This window comes from Condylura cristata, unplaced genomic scaffold (assembly GCF_000260355.1).
Source record: "Condylura cristata isolate star-nosed mole 26May11 unplaced genomic scaffold, ConCri1.0 scaffold00010, whole genome shotgun sequence".
Lineage (NCBI taxonomy): Eukaryota > Metazoa > Chordata > Mammalia > Eulipotyphla > Talpidae > Condylura > Condylura cristata.
Window position 1 is genome coordinate 52,693,357 of NW_004567111.1, and position 20,882 is coordinate 52,714,238.

The 20,882-nt window shown below is 37.4% G+C and overlaps 1 protein-coding gene across 1 annotated transcript; it reads left to right on the plus strand.

The window, feature by feature from the left end:
* The first annotated feature begins 1,226 nt into the window (after positions 1 to 1,226).
* Positions 1,227 to 20,239, plus strand: SPRYD7 (SPRY domain containing 7). Its single transcript, XM_004680242.2, has 5 exons — positions 1,227 to 1,424; positions 9,900 to 10,016; positions 11,627 to 11,793; positions 15,618 to 15,720; positions 19,086 to 20,239. The coding sequence occupies exons 1-5, from the start codon at positions 1,319 to 1,321 to the stop codon at positions 19,181 to 19,183; spliced, it is 591 nt and encodes a 196-aa protein (XP_004680299.1). The 5' UTR covers positions 1,227 to 1,318; the 3' UTR covers positions 19,184 to 20,239.
* Positions 20,240 to 20,882: the final 643 nt, after the last annotated feature.

Consider the following 20,882-nt stretch of genomic DNA (forward strand, 5'->3'; position numbering starts at 1 on the left):
CTGCTGCTCCCCTCAGCAGTGTATTTCAGCCAGTCTGTTCTGCTCCCCACTCTGTCTCTGGTGAATCCTCTGCCACCCCCCCCCACACTTCTGACCTACACCCCAGCTTTTGTATGCATAAATTAATAAGATAAATATTTTTTAGGAAATTATGCACGGGAACCCATTACACATTAAGCGGATAGGTCACATCCAATTTCTGAGGACTTCAACCTAAGGAAACATTTCACGATGGAAACTTAACTTGGAAACAGAAGTTTTGAGTCAGTACATTCTAAAGGTCGCTCCAGTCCTTCTTCAGACGTAAAGAGGTATCTGAAGACACAAACTCAATCAGGAACTGATGATCTAAGCATGCAAGGACATGACAGGTGACAGCAAGGAGGAGGGGAGATCTCCTATGTGCCACAGGCAAATGAACGGAGGTTTCCTCTCCTGTACCGAAGCCATCCAGTCGCCTACTGGGTTCCTAGCACAATTCTGGGAAGCCTCAGTCCATTGAGGTGAGGTAGAAGACACCAGTCAGGAACAGCCTTCTGTTCTAGCCCCAGAAGTCCCTTCCAGGTGTGCATCCTGCACTTCCCGAGCAACCAGCAGGCATCAAGGGGCCGCAGAAGGTGCACCTCGCAACTAAAATGCTGTAGAGCCCAGGTCATGCACCCACGGTGCAATCACTATGGGTATAATAACTTCTGGAGCCTGTGCCCCTATTTAGGATTTTAAGTAATTCTTCCTAAATCAGGCATTGTAGAGAGACCAAATGTCTCTCTTCATGGAGAGACAAAGTTCTAGCAGAACTAGACTCACGGGGTGAAAATTTCTGGGTATGTCTTATCAGCTTTCACACCTCAGATTTTCAGTTCATCCCTAAAGATAATGTCTAAGTCAGAGGATGAGTGTGGCAGTTGAAAGGTGGGGGTGGGGCGAAGTATCCGAGCATTCCTTAATGTGGCGAAGGCCTAGACAATCTTGCGCACAGCTCAGCCCTGCGATGCCTACTCCAAGCCACCCTAAGCAACTTGATGCAGCGCGCAGGCGCCAACCACTCCTCCCACCAGTCACGCCCCACTTCTACGCCACGCCCATAGGCTCCGCCCCCGACACCGCCCCGCCCCGCCGAGCGTCCAAGTCTTCGGCCTACGCCGGATATGCTTTCAGCCTGCGCTGCGCCCTCCCGGCCTGAAGCGTCGCTGTAGCGACGTCCGCGCTCCACCGACACCGCCCGCCCTGGGGCGGGGGCGGGAGGCGGAGCGGCGGGGTGGGGGGCGTTGTCGCTGCGGTCTAGGGAGGCAGCGGCGGAGTTGATGGTCGGTGTGTGATGGCCGCCTCGGTGTTCTGCTGCCTGCGGTGCTGCAGAGATGGCGGGACTGGCCACATCCCTCTGAAGGAGATGCCGGCCGTGCAGCTGGACACGCAGCACATGGGTAAGGCCCTCCCTTCCCCAGACCCAACGGCCCTCCAGGGGTCGGGCGCGGAGGGTCGGGAGTGTGCGGGCTCGAACTGACCACACGCAGCTCTGCCCCGCCAGCCTCCGCCCCCAGCTCCTGGCCCACGACGTAGCTCTCTGCCCCATTTCGCCTTGCGGATCTCTTCCCGACGCCGCCGACTGCTCCCGGGCCCGGTTCTAGGTTCAAGGCTACGCGGCCGGGTCTGCCCGGAGATGGGTGTGTGGACCTACGCATTTTCACTGGAACCTCCTCCGAGTTGCCGCCTCCTGGGACTTGGTCCTCAGGCGAGGGGAGCGGGGAGTGCCCTCGTGCTCCTCCTACAGTGCCTTACTGTCGCTCCAATCAAAACCTGCACATTTTCTCAGAGCTTTCAGTTCGATCTTGGGTCTGCCCTGACAGTGCTGTCTTGAGCCGCGTCGTTTATAGGATGAAACCTGTTTTATTGGAAATCAGGACAAGGCAGATTGCTAAAGCCTGAAGTCTCACCTCATGTTCAAACAAGCCATTTCAACTAAAACCTCCCTTTGCTGGGCCCAGCCTGAGTCACTGTGAGAGGTGCTGTAATTCCAACTGACTGGTCTCTTTCCCAACAGGTCAGGCTCTATCAAGGTGGTTGGTCACGGCATTACCTAGGCTACTACGGGTCAGGCGACTACAAAATAAACCAGCACTTGGCTCTTTTGCATCTTTACTTTTTTCCTTAGACTTTCAAATGGGGCTGTAACTTCTCATCTAATTTTCTTCCTTTCTCCTCTTTCACCACCGTATTATTTTTGTTCTTAAACTTTTCCCACACTTTTGGAGTATGGTTCTAGGAAAAAATTCCCACTGTGATTATTTCACTTAAATTAGTTTTTGTAATTTAAGCAATTCAATTCAAATTTCAAAGTGATTTCAAATAACAAAGGCAATTATGAATGCTTATAGCAAACCCCTCTCCTGCCCAGATTCTTTTATAACTCCAGAAATACTCTGCCCATTATGTTTCTAGATTGCTATGGCATGTGCTAAGCCACAGATGTGATCGTTTATACACACTGTGTACATGGGTTCTTACTCTTAACTCTTAGATCACCCAAGTATAACTCAGAATCTTAATATATAAATATATGTATGGGGACACAGTAAGTTTTTAAGTTATTTCTTATCTATCATTTGTAGACCTTCGATGTTCAAATCCTGTAATTTCCTCGGGAAATATTTTTGTTTCATTTATACATTCTCAGCTGATAGCTAGTGGTGAGCATTTTTGTAGATGCTGGGGACACAGTATTGGAAAACAATATACAGTTCCTGAAGCTTATAGTCAATTTTAGCTTTTCAACTCCATTGTGAAATTCCTGAAGTATTGCACTCTTAAGCATATTCTTTTTCTCTAGCCTCTTCTCCACGAGTAGTTAGTCATTTGTACTCATTGTACTCATTCCACTAAGTTCCTTTCCAAAGGTGCCCAACAACTTTCAGTAGAGTGATATCATCCTCCGATTTTCTACATGCAGGCAAGTTTTTTCTCAGCTTGTCTTCCAGTAAATTAAAATTCTTTTTTTAAAAAAAGATTTATTTGTGTATGCATACAGAACTGGGGTACAGGCCAGAGGTGCAGGGGCTATGAGAGGATTTTCCAGAGACGGAGTGGGGAGCAGAACAGGCCCACTGATGAAGTACACTGCTGAGGGGAGCAGCGGGCAGGTCAGGAGAGGTCTGCTGCCCCATGTGGGTCACCTCTGGGGCTGGCGGGGATCAAACTCATGCTGAAGTGGCTTTAGTTTCTTAGTGCTGTGCTTTAACCCAGTGAACCACCAGGGAGGGCCCAGATTCATATTCTTTTAATCACATAATACATTTGATCTTAGAAACAATAATATTAAAGAGAGGAAAGGGTCTTTGAGTTAGGAGTACATTTCAAGCATTAACTTTAAATTGAAAACATTAGTAGCACACTGAGCAAGTATGCATGTATTTCTTTTTTTAAGATTTATTTATGCACACAAGAACTGGGGTATAGGCCAGAGGTAGAGAGGAGGGGGTGTGGAGAGGATTCACGAGACAGAGTCGGGAGCAGAACAGGCAGATCTACTTAAATACACTGCTGAGGGCAGTAGTGGGACAGGAGAGATCTGCTGCACCAGGTAGGTTAGCTCCCTTGTGGACTGGAATTGAATGCATGCTGCAGTGGCTGGCAATAGCTTGATAGTGCTGTGTCTTTAATCCCTGCACCACCAGGGAGGCCCAGGATATGTCAAAGGTTTTTATCTCAGATAACCTAAAGAATGTGGTGGTTTTGTTTTTGTTTTTTTCTTAGAGAAAATAATCTATAGCTTATATTCAATAAATGTTGTGTCTTCCAAGGTTGTCACTGCATTACCTAAAACTATTTTGGAATTCCTCTTTTGGGATTTATTTGTGTCATAGTTTTTGTAAATATCTTCAATTTGGAGGCCTCTCTGGTGTGTCTATCTCAGGATCATGGATCTGGGAAGCAGAAAGAACTGAGCCACAGAGACTTGAGTAAGGGACTGAGCTCAAGGCTACAGTGTCAGTCTTTTATTTTTCCAGGGTTTTTATTTTTATCTTCTCAGCATTAGAAAATACACAAAGCATTCTAAACATGTCATAAATTTTACATTTCACTATAGAACTTATTTTGACCTTTTGCTAATCTGTGAAAACTGTATGTGGCACTAAATCATTCAGGCAGTGCTCATACTTAATAAAGTTATACATTATCAAATTACGGCATACATTGTAAAGGTAAGGATCAAAGTTATACATTGTTATGTTTTTCGAGGAACATTGACCACCCCTGCCCACACCAGGAAGGACATTCCTTGTGTCCAAACGCTGGATCTAGGGACACCCAAAAGAGTTTCTTCAAGGTTCATCCCAGGAGGTCTGGCTGATGGTCACAGTAACCTCAAGGCCTGTTTTCAGGTCCTGTTTGCACAAGTGTGTCAGACCTCCTGTCATCCTGACCTCGCCATATTCCACAAGTGAACCTGGCTGTGACTATTGTTTCTCCATACTAGTGGTGCAAGGAGTTGAAGCGCAGCACTATGTAGCTATCAGCATCCACTGCAGGACAAGTTTGATTGCTGGCCAGGGAGGTGACCCACAAGGCACAGCAGACCTCTTCTGTCTCACCCGCTGCTCCCCTCAGCACTGTATTTCAGTACATCTGCCTGTTATGCTCCCTATTCTGTCTCTGGTGAATCCTCTCACCCCCGACATCTTTAGCCTGTATCCCAGTTCTTGTATGCATAAATAAATAAATCTTTAAAAAAAAATAGTATCTTCAATTTTGCCATATCTTCTGCATTGATTGTTAGTTCACTTAGTAATTAAGTGTGGTATAAGGTAGTTCCTTTGAAAGGAAGTTAATTTAGAAATGTCTAATGTTTTATAAAGCATACTTTTTGTCTAGTGTTTGTATGTGTCCTGGCTGTATTAAAATTTGCCTTAACTTTCTAGATAGTGTGGATGATCACTAAAGCCATACAAATCACATGGATCTAAATAGGATGTCTTAAAAAGGAAGAAATAGAATCATCTTAAAATAATACCCTAATGTGGGCCCTCCCTGGTGGCGCAGCCGGTTAAAGCACTGCACTAAGAGGATTAAGCCACTTCCTCATGAGTTCGATTCCCGCCTGCCCCGGAGGAGATGCCACATGGTGTGGCAGACCTCTCCTGACCCGCCCGCTGCTCCCCTCAGCAGTGTACTTCGCCGCTCCCCTCAGCAGTGTACTTCGTCGATCTGCTTGCTCCTCTCTCCACTTTGTCTCTGGTGAATCCTCTCACCCTCCGCAACTCTGGCCTGTACCCCAGTTCTGTATGAATAAATAAATAAATCTTTAAAAAAAATACCCTAATGATTCTGAGGGTATTCATCTTTCTACTTTCATCTCAGAGTACTTAGCAGAGGGTCTTGGAGACAGAAAATAATATTGAATTAAGAGAATAATACCATGTTCAGAATAGTTTTGTGGGTAAACAAGAGTAGACTGTATTGTATTGAGGGTCTTTTGATGCTTCCATTAACTCAGCATCGTATCGTGGTAGAACAGTAGCTGATGTGATGTTATAGAAACTTGTTAATAGAAGTACTGTTTATTTGCTTAATTCTTTGGAATGTATTCATTTAGGATACTTTCAGTTACAAGTAGTAAGAACAGCAATTCAGAAGTGTTTAAAAAATAAAATTAATTGTTATGTGTAACTGAAAAAAAAAATACAAAGGCAGCAATCACTTTAGGAAACATTTCATGCTGCCAAGAAGGATTTTCTTTTCCTCTTCCCAATATTTAATTGTTACAACTTTTTTTATTCTTCCAACTTCTAACTTTAAAAACCATGTTTAATCCTTTATTTACTGTTTCTTCAGTTTTTTAGGCACACCCAAACTTCTTTCTCACATCCTGTTCTTACCACTCCTTAGCTGCATTCTCAATTTCTGTGGACTTTGGTAAATATATATAGTTACAATTGCAGTTCACATTGTACTCTGTAACCATGGTAATTAGTTTATAAAAAAGTCATTCACAAAGACTGATTTTAAAGGATGAATTCAGAAAGTTTTTATATTGTCTCATTTTTATTTAGGTAATATGCTCTAATTACATTCTTTCTCTGAATCCTATTGATAATATCCTTATGTTCCTTAAACAAGCATCTTCCTAGCTTAAAAAGTAAATAGATTATTTTCATCTTGTATCATATGCCTTTGTAGTTTACTTCATTTGGAGGCCATGAGTTTCTTGCATTTCTGCTTTATATTGAAAGAACTGGGCTGCTTTTCTTTATTTCCTTTGCCTTCTGCTCATTTCTGAAGGCTAACTTTGATGATAATGTGCAGTAGCTCCCTGGATTGCAGGCTTCCTCATTCAGTTCCATCAAGAAAATGTTCAGCGCTATCACCAGTAAAGCCTAAATTTGATTCTGCCAGGAAGCTAACTCACATGGCACAATAGACATAGCCTGTCTCACTTACTGCTCTCCTCAGCAATATATTTCAGTAGATTCACCTGTTCTGTTCCCCACTGTATCTCTGGTGATTCCTCTCATAACCACCCCCCTCCCCCACCACCTCTGGCTTACACTCCAGTTCAGTTCTTCTGTGAGGAGAAAAAATTAGTGTTTCATCGATTTATGCAAAAGCCCTGATACTCTCTCGGATTATGGTGATGTAGGTCAAATAAGCATTTTTCACTCAATCACAGTGGCCAGGAAATGTGGAGCATGCTGATTGACTTAGCCTAGGTCAGAGCTATAGGCTTGCAGTCAGATATTGGGTCTTTGGGGCTGTTTTGAGCAAAGGATGGTCTGTTGGGAAAGATAACACATGTCTCTTACGAAGTGAATCAAGAAAGCACTTTATCATTTTTCTGTCAGTTATTTGTTGAGTGGCTGCTAGATGTTAAACACTCTGTGGTCCCAAGTTGTTGCTGGGCTCTGGATGAGCTCCAGCCTGCCTGCAATATATAGAGAGTCATCAGATATAAATTATTTATAAGGACACTTTCCAAGAATTGGGGGTTTAATCCTTTCTTTTTAATCCTTTGTTTAATATGTGATTACAACAAAAAAAAAGGATACTAAGGAATTTTTAGTAATCAGCTAATAATGACCTATTTTTACCTTTTTTTTTTTTTTTGGAAGATTTGATTTATTTTTGCATACAGAAATGGGGTACAGGCCAGAGGTGCAGTGGTGGGGAGAGGATTCACTAGAGACAGAGTTGGGAGCTGAATAGGCAGATTGATGGAGTACACTGCTGAGAGTAGCAGTGGGCAAGACAGGAGTGGTCTGCTGTGCCATATGGATCACTTCTGGGATGGGGATCGAACTTGCACTGAAGTAGCCACAGCTTGGCTTAACTTTGCAGTGCAGCGCTCCAACCCGCTGCGCCACCTTATTTAAGTGTGTCTTTAAAATCCATCAGTTTAGGATTGTGTTAAAATCTGAACATTTGCAGTTCTCTTATATATTTGTCCATAAAAGAATTCTGTTTAATATAAATTCTTCAGTAAATCAATTAAAGAACACCTGCCTCCCTGTTAAAACCTATTGTTGCTATGCTCTAGCTTTATTTACTTTATTCTAGAGAAGCATCATACAATTCCAATAGTCAGATATTGAATATACACTTGCTACCAGGGAAGTAGCAATACCTGTCACAGATCTCTTGGTGGGTGGAGGAGGTTGTCACATTCCTCAATATTATCGTTTCTTTTTTTGTTTGTTTGTTTGTTTTTTACATATTAGAATTATGTTAAGTCTCTTCATGGCCTCATATATATACATTCTTTCCTAAACTGAGACTTGGAAAAGACTTGTATTTGGAATAACATCAAGAGACAGAGTTTTCTTCACTTAAACCTATCAAATGTTATTTGTGCTCAAGTTTTCCATGAATATAAAGTACATTTTAAAATGTTAAGGCCTTGTTTATATATTTGCAATGTGATTGACAGTAGCTGTCTTATAAACAGCTTTAAGACCCTAAGATTAGTATTTTTCTGTCAAGAAATAAAGCAGTTACTTCAAGAAGATAGATATATGTTCCTTTTTATAGTTTATATTCTTTTAAGTCTTACTTAACTAGTTCAGTAACATAGTACTTTGTGTCTCTCTCTTTTTATTTTTACATCATTCTTCATTTTGTTCATTTTCCATCTTGGTTGTAATCCCTGCAGAATTCCTACCACCAATTCACCCATGTGCCATCACCTTGGTCACACGCTCCTTTCCCACACCATTTTTGATACTACTCCCCTCTCCACCCCAGTAAAATGTCGCTGCTATATAGTTGTTTATTGTTTTTTGTTTTTTCTTTATTACATTTGCTCCCCCCCCCACCATCCCTTATGTTCCTGCTATGAGTGAAACCATCCCATATTTTTCTTTTTCTTTCTGGCTTATTTCACTAAGCATGATCCCTTCCAGCTCCATCCAAAAGACATGAGTTTATCTTTTTTGATTGCTGAGTAATATTCCACTGTGTGTATGTACCACATCTTTTTAATCCAGTCATCTACTTTTGGATATTTGGGTTGTTTCCATGTATTTTCTGTTGTAAATAGAGCAGCAATAAACATGGTGCAGGTGTCCTTTTGAATCAATGTTTTTGTGTCCTTTGGGTACATTCCTATGAATGGAATCACTGGGTCATATGATAGATCCATTTTTAATAATTTGAGGGTCCTCCACAAATTTGAGGGTCCACCAGCATTGTAAGAGAGGGCCCCCTTTTTTTATATCCTTGCCAACATTTGTTGTTGCCAATTTTTAAAATATGGATTATTCTCACTGGTGTGAGGTGATTCTCATTGTGGCTTGGATTTGTATTTCCCTAATTATAAGTGATGTTGAACATTTATTCATATGCCTCTTGGCATATGAAATTTCCTCTTTTAAGAGGTGGCTTTTTAGCTTCTTTGCCCAGTGTTTTACTGAGTTATTTGCTTTGTTTTTGTTTAGTTGTGTAAGCAATTTATAGATCCTTGATATCAGTCTCTTATCACTTGTATGGAGTTCAGATGTTTTTTCCTAGTCTGTTTGATGCTCTTCATTTTGGTTTGTCTCTTCCTGTACAGAAAGAAGCTTTTTAGTTTGATGTAGACCCAGATGTTTATCTTTTCCTAAATTTTTCTTACTTCTGGGGATGAGTCCTCAAAAATGTTTCTGAGATAGAGGTCGTGGAGTGTTTTGCCAATATTATCAGTTTTAATAGATTCTTCATTTTTTTGGATTAAATTGAAAATTGTATCAATTTACCAAACTTTTTTTTATAAAAAGAACTTTATTTTTGAAAATAACTTTAAATATATCATATAATTGAAACATTAGTAATTTATTTTATATATATTTTACATCAGTCTTCCTTTTTTGTGCAATGTATGTTTTCTCCTCTTAGGTATAGTCCCCATAACATTCCCAGCACCTAGTCCTTCTGCACCATCACCATAAACCCTTGTGCCATTTCCACCCCTGGTTTGATCCTTCCTGTACCCCTGCAGAATGTCTTTTATTTACAGTTGCCGTTAAATTTTAAAATTTTATTATAAGTATATTTTTCTCTGCTCCCTTATTTGGTTCCCCTACATTTTTTTTTTAATAAATGAAGCCATCAATTTACCAAACTTTTAAGTGCCTTTTACTTCAGAGCTTCATGAAATCATCAAATTTATTGGCTAGATGTTAAAGTAATATATTTCTACCTTAAAAGTGTTTTGAATATTTAGTAAAATTTAGTTATACTGTATTTGGGACTACTTAATTAAACAGGGTTTCTAACTACATATGAGTACTAAGTATATATGTTCTATATTTCAGAGTATATATGGCATCCCTATTTTTGTGAACTAAAAGTTACAAGTGAAGCAGAAATTCACCTTGGTTTTTGGATAAGAAATCCAAAACCTTTACATAATAGTGTCTGTATTTTGTGTTTAGGTACTGATGTTGTCATTGTAAAAAACGGAAGAAGAATATGTGGAACAGGAGGTTGTTTAGCAAGTGCACCTTTACATCAAAACAAAAGCTACTTTGAATTCAAAATCCAGTCTACAGGTTAGTATTACGGTACTTTGCTATCGAAAGTTCTAGTTCTAAAATTAAAAAGAATTTTCAATATATGAAAAAGATTAATACAGGTAGAAGAAAGCATCAAACTCTTGACTTACCTATTCCTACTTTTTTCTTCCACCCTCTTGTATGCACCTGGTTAAATTAGGTAATATAGTTAAAATTTATTTCTCAACTATAAAATGAGGTTTCAGGAGCTGCCCTTTCTCCGTCACATGAAATATATATGTATGAAGATTGTTTTAAAACCAGACCATAATCCCATAAGTATGTAAGGCACTAGAATTATTATTAATATAATTAATAGTAGGTGCTAAATGTACCATTTTATTTAATCAGTCAGATAAAATGTAGTTTTATTTTAAGATAAAATTAACCTTATAATTCTGAGTTTTAACTCTTAGAAGTATGACCTGATTCATTGTCTTCCGATGCAGTCAGCAAATTTTAAATACCTGTCTTAAAAGTTTCTTGAATTGTACAGCATTTCTGAATATTTTTGAATCAGTGTTTTTGTGTCTTTTGGGTAGATACCTAGGTGTGAGATTGCTGGGTCATATGGAAGCTCCATTTTTAGCAGTTTGAGAAACCTTCAAACAGCTTCGGAGTAAGGAAATTCTTTAACCCTATCTCTATTGTCCCATGAAATTAGTATTATCACCTTCTGTCACTCTTAAATAAATGTCTCACTTTAGAGGATAAAACGTAAAGTCAAATTATTTCAGAGGCTAAGATAGTGAAACCCAAACAAGTAATTATTTGATAGTCTCACCCAATCCAGAAAAATTAGTTGATTGACAACAATGTTTTCAAACCTTCCGTTTATAACATTTCTCCTTTTTGTTGTAGCTGAGAAGGAAACAGTTTGTGCTAGGTATTGTTTGGATGATGAAAAAGAGAGCTGGTTGCTTTAAAAGTCAGTTTAGACTAAAAAGTTTTAGATTCACTGACTTAACAGTATAGGATAAGAAGATCATTGCACATTTTACTATTAATTTTCTCCTTTCCATTATATGGATGAAGGCATTATTATTGTCACATTGTACAGGCAAAAACTAATGACAGTAATTTCCCACTTTTTTAGAGGTAGTGCTTGAGGTAAAACTCCAGGCTATTTAACTTAAGTGTGTACCTTTCCAAAGTCTTATTTAGGGAGTAATGGTGATAGTGATGATGATGATGATGATATCTAGCATTTTTTGCTTTTATAAATGCTTTCTATAATACTGTGCTTGCTTATTTAAAAAAAAATACTATTCTAAGTACTTTACTTGGATTATCTTACTATATATTTTAATATCCCTGTGAGGTGAGTACTTTTGAAATACATAGTTCCAAGTGAAGAAAGAGAAGTTAAGTAACTTTCCCAACATAAAGTCACTAAATCAAGGTTCTACTCTGTTATCTTTTAGGCTATACTATATCTACCAGCATAGTATAGTTTGCAAAGTATTTTTAAAAGAAGGGTTTTTTTTTAAAAGATTAACAAAAAATACTTTAGTGATAAAATGCTACTTTCAAAAAATTTATATTCTTTGAAAATAACTCATTTATAGTCTTCATATTTTAAGGGCATTTAATATTGTGTTTTTTAGGAATCTGGGGTATTGGTGTCGCAACTCAGAAAGTTAACTTGAATCAGATTCCTCTTGGCCGAGACGTGCACAGTCTGGTGATGAGAAATGATGGAGCCCTGTACCATAACAATGAGGAGAAAAATAGACTGCCAGCAAACAGCCTTCCACAGGAGGGAGATGTGGTGGTAAGTTTTCTAGTGCAGTTTTTTTCCACTGTAAGTTTATTAAACTTAAACTACTTTTAATACATATGATTTTACTGGGAGTTGGTGGTTTGAATTCCAGAGCACTGGGATTGAATCTAATGAGGCAGTACATTTTCCAAAGAGAACACTTGGTGTGTATTCTACTGCCTTACCTAATTGCCTTTTCTTCTTCTTTTTTTTTTTCCTAATTGCCTTTTCTTATGAATTGGGGTGTAGCCAGAGGTATGGAGGGTGATAGGATTTACCAAAGACAAGAGTGAGGAGCAAAACAGATGGATCTACTGAAATTCACTACTGCAGGGAGTAGTGGGTGCCATGCGAGTTATCTCCCTGATCAGGAATCAAACTTATGCCACAGTGGCTGCTAATAACTTGAAAGGGATGAAACTTCAACCCTGCACCACTAGGGAGGCCTCACTGCCTGTATCCTTATAGAGCTGCTGTTGACCAAGAAATTAAGGTGACCTCTTACTTCTGTTTAGAATTAAGATAGGTAGTTGATTAACATGTCCTACTTCCCTATCATCAGAGAAATCTTGATTCTGCTGATCCTTACATTAGAAAATATTGGTTACTTTTATAACTGGAGATTGTTTAATTTGTTTTGAACTTCTGTTAAAGAATTTCAGCATTTTACCAGTAATGTTCTTCATTCTATGTAATTTTAAGCTTTATGTAGAAAAGATTTTTTGGAAAGCAGGGGATAGAAAGAGTTACAGATTATTAAGACTTCTGTTTTTATTTTCAACTAGATATATTCAGGTCTTTATCACAGCAGTCCTACTGAAAATGTAATTCAAGATCTCTTTTTGTTTTTTTCCAAGTACTATCTCTCACAGTATACTTAGGAACCTTATATACTGAGTTCAGGCTAGTAGCTATTGACTTATTTTTTTTAAACGATTTATTTATGCTTACAAGAACTGGGGTACAGGCTAGAGGTGCAGAGGGTGAGAGGATTCACCAGAGACAGAGTGGGAACCAGAACAGGCAGATTGAAATACACTGCAGAGGGAAATAGTGGGCAAGACAGGAGAGGTCTGCCACGCCATGTGGGTCACCTCCCAGGTGGGGCATCAAATTTGTGCTTTAGTGGCTGCAGATAGCTTCATAGTGCTGTGTTTTAACCCTTTGCACCAACAGGGAGGACCCTAGCTATTGGCTTGAGAACTTAGCAAAGGTCCCTTTATAAACAACCTTGGCTTCCTGGCTCTGGTACAAGTTGAAGGGAATCTAAATAATGAAAGAGAATTTCTAATAGTAAGGTAACAGACAAGGTATATCCAGGTTGAATTAAAGAAATGTACAGTATTTTGGAGAGAATGAAGAAAGATGTGGAAATTAAGATCTTTAATTATTTAATTATTATATGGTCTTTCTCATTTTGCAATTTAAAAAATATGAACACCAGTTAGTTTTTTTTTTTTTTTTTTTTTAAGATTTATTTATTTGTGCATACAGAACTGGGGTACAGGCAAGAGGCTCAGGGGCGGTGAGAGGCTTCACCAGAGATAGAGTGGGGAACAGAACAGGCAGATCGACGAAGTACACTACTGTGGGGAGCAGCGGGCGGGTCAGGAGAGGTCTGCCACGCCATGTGGTCTCCTCCGGGGCAGGCGGGAATCGAACTCATGCGGAAGCGGCTTTAGATTCTCAGTGCTGTGCTTTTTAACCCGCTGCGCCACCAGGGAGGGCCGAACACCAGTTAGTTTTTAATAGGTAAATTGTTTAAAGTAACTAAACAATTTTGCTAAAAAAAAAGGTAGTCACAAAAGAAGAAAAGACATAAACCATTTTTAAAATCTACTTTTCCTTGACCTTTGCTCTGAATAGTTGGTTCTATATTTGCAGATCTTTGCGCTGTCCATGATATAGAACATACTTAATTGTTTTGTCATTTCTTGCAAAAAGAATCTTGAAGTTAAGTTGATGCTGTCTGCCTGTTTACATTAACGGGTAAAATTCAAACATAAGAAAAGGATGCTCAGTAACAAATGTCTCATTGTTAGTATACTGAACTTCTACCATGCGTTATTCTCGCCTTCCTAATTCATTCTTTGAAGTGGCTAATACCACAAAGTGACAGATTTTAAAATGTCATTTTTAATCTGCCAGCATTATTAAATTAGACTTTGAACTTTATGACCATTCTCATAAAAGGAGGACTTATATGAATATATTTTGAATCAAGAGCTACTTGGCCACATTTATCTTCTTAGTTGAAACACATGGAAACAAATTTCACCAAATTGCTGAAAGCAACTTAGGAAAAGTAGAATGGATTATAAGATAGGTAAAACATTGTCATGTGTAGAATTTCAATGATAACCATTCTCTGAGAAGAAATCAAGAAAAATAATCTTTTAACATCCAATCATATTCATATAATAATCATACAGTTATCAGCAGGACCTATTATAGCACTAGGAAGGTATATGTATGAGACAGGTTTTGCTTATGTTCCTTTTAGTTTGAAAAGTATAATTAGCTCCTGTACATTTTAATTATATAGATTGTAAACATTCAATATAGTACACTATTAATAACAGCAGCGAACACTATGGACCATGTACTGATTTATTTACTTTTTTTTTAAGATTTACTTATACATATAGAACTGGGATACAGACCAGAGGTATGGGGAGGCTGAGAAGATTCACCAGAGACAGTGGGGAGAGGAACAGGCAGAAGTACTGAATACACTGCTGAGGAGAGCAGTGGGCGGGTCAGGAGAGGTCTGCCACGCCATGTGGTCACCTCTGGGGTAGGCGGGAATCAAACTCATGCAGAAGTGGCTTTTAGCTTCTTAGTGTGGTGCTTTAACCTGCTGCGCCACCAGGGAGGGCCCAGTACCACATCTTTTTAATCCCACTTTTGGGCATTTGGGTTGATTCCATGTCGGGAAAAAAATGTTTTAAAGAACAAATTGTTAAAAGATACTTGAACTAAACTCCTGCTGATGGGATGTTGGTTCTCACAACTTTGCTCACTTTCTTTGCTAGTGGGATTTTACTGCCATGCTGGAGCTTGGGTTTAAAACATACTTGCAATAGGGTAGGCTGCCAACAGGTGATGAAGAGTGCCTGAATGGCAGCTTACTCTTAACTGTAACCTACTCTTAACTGCATGAACTGAAAGGAAACAAATGCCACCTGTTTATCTTTCTCAACATTCCTGGACTATTAATAAACCATTATTTCATCTAACTCTGGCTTTGCTAAGATTTGAGGAGAATTTTTCAAGCAATTAACACCTTCATTTATTTTGAATCTTGCTTTCTTAACTAGAAAGTGAAGGAGTTAAAACTAGATTATGTAGAGTATCACTCTCTACCTCCAAATATGTTTTAGATTGATAGAATGTATCTACAGTCAAAAATCTTTGAAGTAGTTTCTTCCTGGTCTGTGGTAATTTCTCTGTTGAAAGATCTCCACTGTGCTCTGTTTTTGTCATAAGAGTAACTATTACATAAATTTTTAAGAGAAGTAATATGGCATGCTAATTAATTAATTTGAAACCATATTGCATATGTTTAAATCTCCATTCTGCCAATTAACTGTGTATGCTTTGGTAAATTACTCAATATCTTATGCTTTAACTACCTCATCTGTAAAATATGGATGATTATAATGCCTATGTTGTTTTGAGTATTAAGTGAGTTAAAATGAAATGTCTAAAATTGAAAACCTTTACTGAAAGCTATTGTGAGCCTTTGGTTAGGTTTTTGTGTTTTCAAATCAGTTTTCTGAGCATGATTTTATGAAACATTTGCATTTTTACCCTTTTCAATATTTTCTTTTTAGGGTATTACATATGACCATGTAGAATTAAATGTATATTTGAATGGAAAAAACATGCATTGTCCAGCATCAGGTATACGAGGGACAGTGTATCCAGTTGTTTATGGTAAGCTGAGTATTTTTAAATATTATTAGATATGTTCAAACTTTTTTTGGCATTTTTTTTAAAAGATTTATTTATTTGTGCATACAGAACTGGGGTACAGGCCAGAGGCTTAGGGGCGAGAGGCTTCACCAGAGACAGAGCGGGGAGCAGAACAGGCAGATGTACGAAGTACACTGCTGAGGGGAGCAGCGGGCAGGTCAGGAGAGGTCTGCCATGCCATGTGGTTACCTCCGGGACAGGCGGGAATCGAACTCATGCAGAAGTGGCTTTAGCTTCTTAGTGCTGTGCTTTAACCTGCTGCGCCTCCAGGGAGGGCCTTTCTTGGCATTTTTTATTAATTTTATAGCTGTCTTTCAAAAGACTGGACAAGTTGTTAACATACTTAATAGGATATCACAATACCATTTTGCGGGACTAAGGAAGGTTTTTTCCACATATATATTTTTTAAAGATTTATTTATTTGGGCATACAGAACTGGAGTACAGGCCAAAAGTGTGGGGGCAGTGAGAGGACTCACCAGAAACAGAGTGGGGAGCAGAACAGATAGATCAATGAAGTACACTGCTGAAGGGAGCAGCAGGTGGGTCAGGAGAGGTCTGCCGCGGCATGTGGATCACCTCTGGGGTTGGGATTGAACTCATGCTGAAGTGGCTTTAGCTTCTTAGTGCTGTGCTTTAATCTGCTGTGTCACCAGGGAGGGCCCTATTCCCCATATTTTAAAAAGCATGCTAAGTATATTGGGTATGCTTAAATATGATATGACCTTTATTTCTTTTTTTGTCAAAAGTTTTTTATCAAAAAACTTCACTGAATTTACAAGATTCTTTCTGTTAGTCATAGAATTAGATGACCGGAAATGTAATTGTAAAGAAATGCCATTTATTATACTACCTTATTCATAAACATTTTATGTTATTAACTTTAAGTCAACAATTGTATGATTTCTCTGCCTATCATTTTAGTAAAACTAAAATACTTTTTAAATTATATAAGTTTTTAGATTTTTAACATAATAAAAATTAATTATTAACTTTTTTGTACTAATTTGCTGGAAACCTAGCAGGGTTAGTGGTTATTTGGGTGTCAGAAAAGTATAAAATAGCAAATATAGGCATTTGATAAATCTCTGTATTAATATGATACAATAAAACCAAAGCCTATATTTTACTTTTTAGTTTATTTTTCCATTCATCCTAAAAATTACTTTCAGTCGCTTTACTTTCTGTGTCTTTGTACCTGTTCTTAAACTTGATTTATATTTGTGTTCTTGCCATTCTGGAAGCAATTCTTTAATTACCAAATCTTAATAATCTGAATATTTGAAATAGTTTAGCATGAGAAATAAAGTAGTATCAATAGAATGACTGAGTTGTACAAATAAGTGTAGCAAATGAAGTTATTACAAATTATTTGATTTCAGTATTCTTAGTATTGTAAAGTTATAATTACAAATAGTAAACTATGTCTCATAAATTTATAAATCACTCTCATTAAGCCAAATAAGTTAATATCCTGATATTATCAAAGATATAAATGAGACTCATATTCCCTTACCTTTTGTTTCCCTTACTCTCTATTTCATTTTTAGTAATAGATCAGTCTCATTCATTTTTTCTGACTTAGACTAAATCTATGAAGAGAAAAATAATGTATGACACTAAAGAAACATCTCATTACAAAGTGGTGACTTCCAGCATACTCTAAGCTCTTAGGGGTTTTTTTGGTAATCTTTTATATCTCTTAACATTTCAGATTTTCACTGGGCTTCTTAAATTCTCTATCCTGCCCTCTATTTTTATAAGAAAAAGATTTATTTATGCATACAGAACTGGGGTACAGGTCAGGGGTGCAGGGGTGATGAAAGGCTTCACCAGAGACAGAGTGGGGAGCAGAACAGGCAGATCAATGAAGCACACTGCTGAGGGAGCAGCAGGCTGGTCAGGAGAGGTCTGCCACGCCATGTGGTCACCTCCCGGGGTGGGGATCAAATTTGTGCTGCAGTGGCTTTAGCTTCTTAGTGCTGTGCTTTAACCCACTGCGTCACCAGGGAGGGCCCCTACTTTCTATTTTAAAAAGAAACCAGGTTGTCAATAGTGAACTCAAACTTCCTTTCCTTACCCTTAATCTTTTCTGACCAATTTTAATCTTGCTGCCTTTCCATCCAGTCTTAATAGGAAGTGGTACCTTTCTGTTCAGATAAATCAGTCTGTAGACTAGAATTCAACCTCCCCAACCCCCAACTTCAGTACTTCACTTTGTGAGTTTTTTCATTTATATATCTTGTCATCAACTTCTTTTTAATGCTTATGAAATTCTGAGTCATTGTATTCCACACTAAATCTGTGTTTATTACCCTTATCAATGTGACTTTTTTTTTTTACAGAATAACCTACACCCCTACACCACTGTCTTTATTGTATCATTCATTTGTTCTGTAACTTTGACTACTTTTATCCCCACTTCACTGAAGCCATCTTTGTTAAAATCACTTTGTGACTTCATGAATTTCAAATCTAGTACTTAATTTTTTTCTTCATCTGCTATGAAGTAGAAAATATTTAGTACTGTACATTAAGCATATATATAGTAGTCAAATAGTTATAAAGTAAATACTCATGTCATTACCACAGTTAAGATAATGAACATATTCGTCACACCTAAAAGTTTTCTCCTCTTCTTTTATAATCCTTTTCCTTACCCTCTTTCTACTCCAGCCTCAGTCAGCCACTACTCTGCTTTTTATCACTGCTGATATCTTGCATTTTTACAGTATTTTATAGATAGATAGATTTCTTAAATTTGTGCCCTTTTTGGTCTGGCTTTATTTACTTATATGATTCATATTCATTTTTATCACAAAGTAATATAGGTCATTGTGTAAATCATAGTTTGTTTTTTCCCTGTGCTTGGTAATGGATATTTAGGTTGTTTCCATTTTTAGACCATTACAAATAAAGCTACTATGAACATTCATATGCAAGTCTTTGTATGAATATGTGTTCATTTCTCATGGGTAAATGCTGGTAAAAACATGTGGAAGTTGAATATGGTTTGCAGTTTACACTGTTTGTCAATGTCAGTTTTCTGACTTTGATATGGTTCTATAATTATGTAATATACTACCACTAGGGAATGCTAAATAAAGAGCACATGGGACTTGATTATTTTGCAACTTTAGAAGATAATCTATTTTTGTCTACAACAAAATGTTTTTATTTTTATTTATTTTTTTAATAAAGTAATACATGTTTGACAGGTTTGTTTATTTTTTTAGCTGTTCTACTAACTAAGATCATGTTTTGTAACCTGGACATTTATTCTTCTTATTCTTTCTGATTTGCTATCTTTCTGTTTCTTTCCCCAGTTGATGACAGTGCAATTTTGGATTGCCAGTTCAGTGAATTTTATCATACTCCTCCACCTGGTTTTGAAAAAATATTATTTGAACAGCAGATCTTCTGAATGTATTTTTTTTTTTTGGAAACTTGTATTTCTGCACTATTAAAAGTGTTTACCATATAATAAAGCTTTACCTGACCTATCGATGAAAATAGTCTTAAAAATATGCTTGTTAGTGTTTAAGGAACCAATGTATTCAATATATCAACCAGAAGTTGTGCTTTAAAATACTGATGTTTTGTGACATGAAATGAGCATTTTTGGCAGTTTATTTAACATTTACTTAAAAACAATGGGTTTGATTAACAGTATTAAGTGGAAATATGTATATAGATATTTAAAAGGGAGTCTTTCTTATATAAAAAACTTGATAGAGATGCAGAGTTGAACTGGGTTATTCTGAAGTTTAGACCTCTAACTTTTTAAAATCTGTAATCTAATTTGGTGTCCCAGTGTCCTTTTTGTATATAGTATAACAAAGTGACAGAGTGTTATATTACTGGAAACTTCATTTTTGGTGACTAATTTACTGTAAATGTACCACTTGAATTCTAAAGTGCTTATTTTATTTATATGATATTGCTTTTGATTTGCTTTCTGGAAGGAGATACATGTTTTAGAAATTGTCAGACCATTTTGTTGAAGACCATTATGCTGTGTTACTCCAATATATGAGTAAGTAATGGCTGATTAGTAATGTAGTATACACTGGCAGTTAATACATATAATGCTTTACGTTTAAATGTAAATGAGATTATTCTTTTAAGAATTTTTATTTAAATTTGTGTTTTTCTGTAAGGAATAGTAAATAATAGTAATTAAGGAATATTCAGCACTCTAGTAAGCACGTTCTTTGTTTTATTAATGACATAATAAATTCACTTTTCCCATGATGTTTTAGAAGTTCAGAGATAATTGAATCTTCTCCATGACCTAGAGCTTTTGCCTAATTTTCAGTATCACTGTCCTTAAGTTAACAATCTATTATTCTGAAATGATCTCTGTACACATTTCAAATGAGCATGCCCTTTTCACTCCTTTATCAACAAGATGCAGTATGTTATACTTTTAAAATAGGCGTTAGAATTGATGGTGATCTGCTTTAAAAAAAAAAAAAAAGAATTGATGGTGATCTGAATTGTAGTTTTGCCACCTTATCCCATATCTCCTAAGTATCTCTGAACCCATGTTATTGCTCATTTAAATGAAAAGGGGAGAATCATACTTGCTTGCCAAGATTCTATAGCTAAACAAGGTAGTTAATAGATAAAACACCTTAATCTCACAAGCACTTTAGTAAACGTAGCTTCCTTGTTGACTCTAAAACATTGGTTTTCATAGTGTGGTTCTCAAACCAGTAGCCTCAGCATCACCTGGGGACTGGCTAGAAATGGACCTTAGACCTAAACCCCTACCCACTAAATGAATCAGAACCATGGGGAACATTGTCCAAAAATCTGTCTGAACAGCCCTTCAGATGATTCTGATATACTCTAAGGTTTGAGAACCACAACTCAGGAGATAATTGTGATTGTCTACTATAAATTCTTTGAGGCTTTAAGATGGTTATTTTTGATGCGTAGTTAGGAAAATCCTGCATACTTGTATTGCTTATTTGGTGGACCAAAACATGACCATATGCTTTGAAAACAAACTTGACATATAAATCTCAAACTTTATCTCTGGAGATATGTACACTTGAACTAACTATATTTACATTTTGTCTGACTTTATGTCAACAATTTTGATTCATAACAACCTA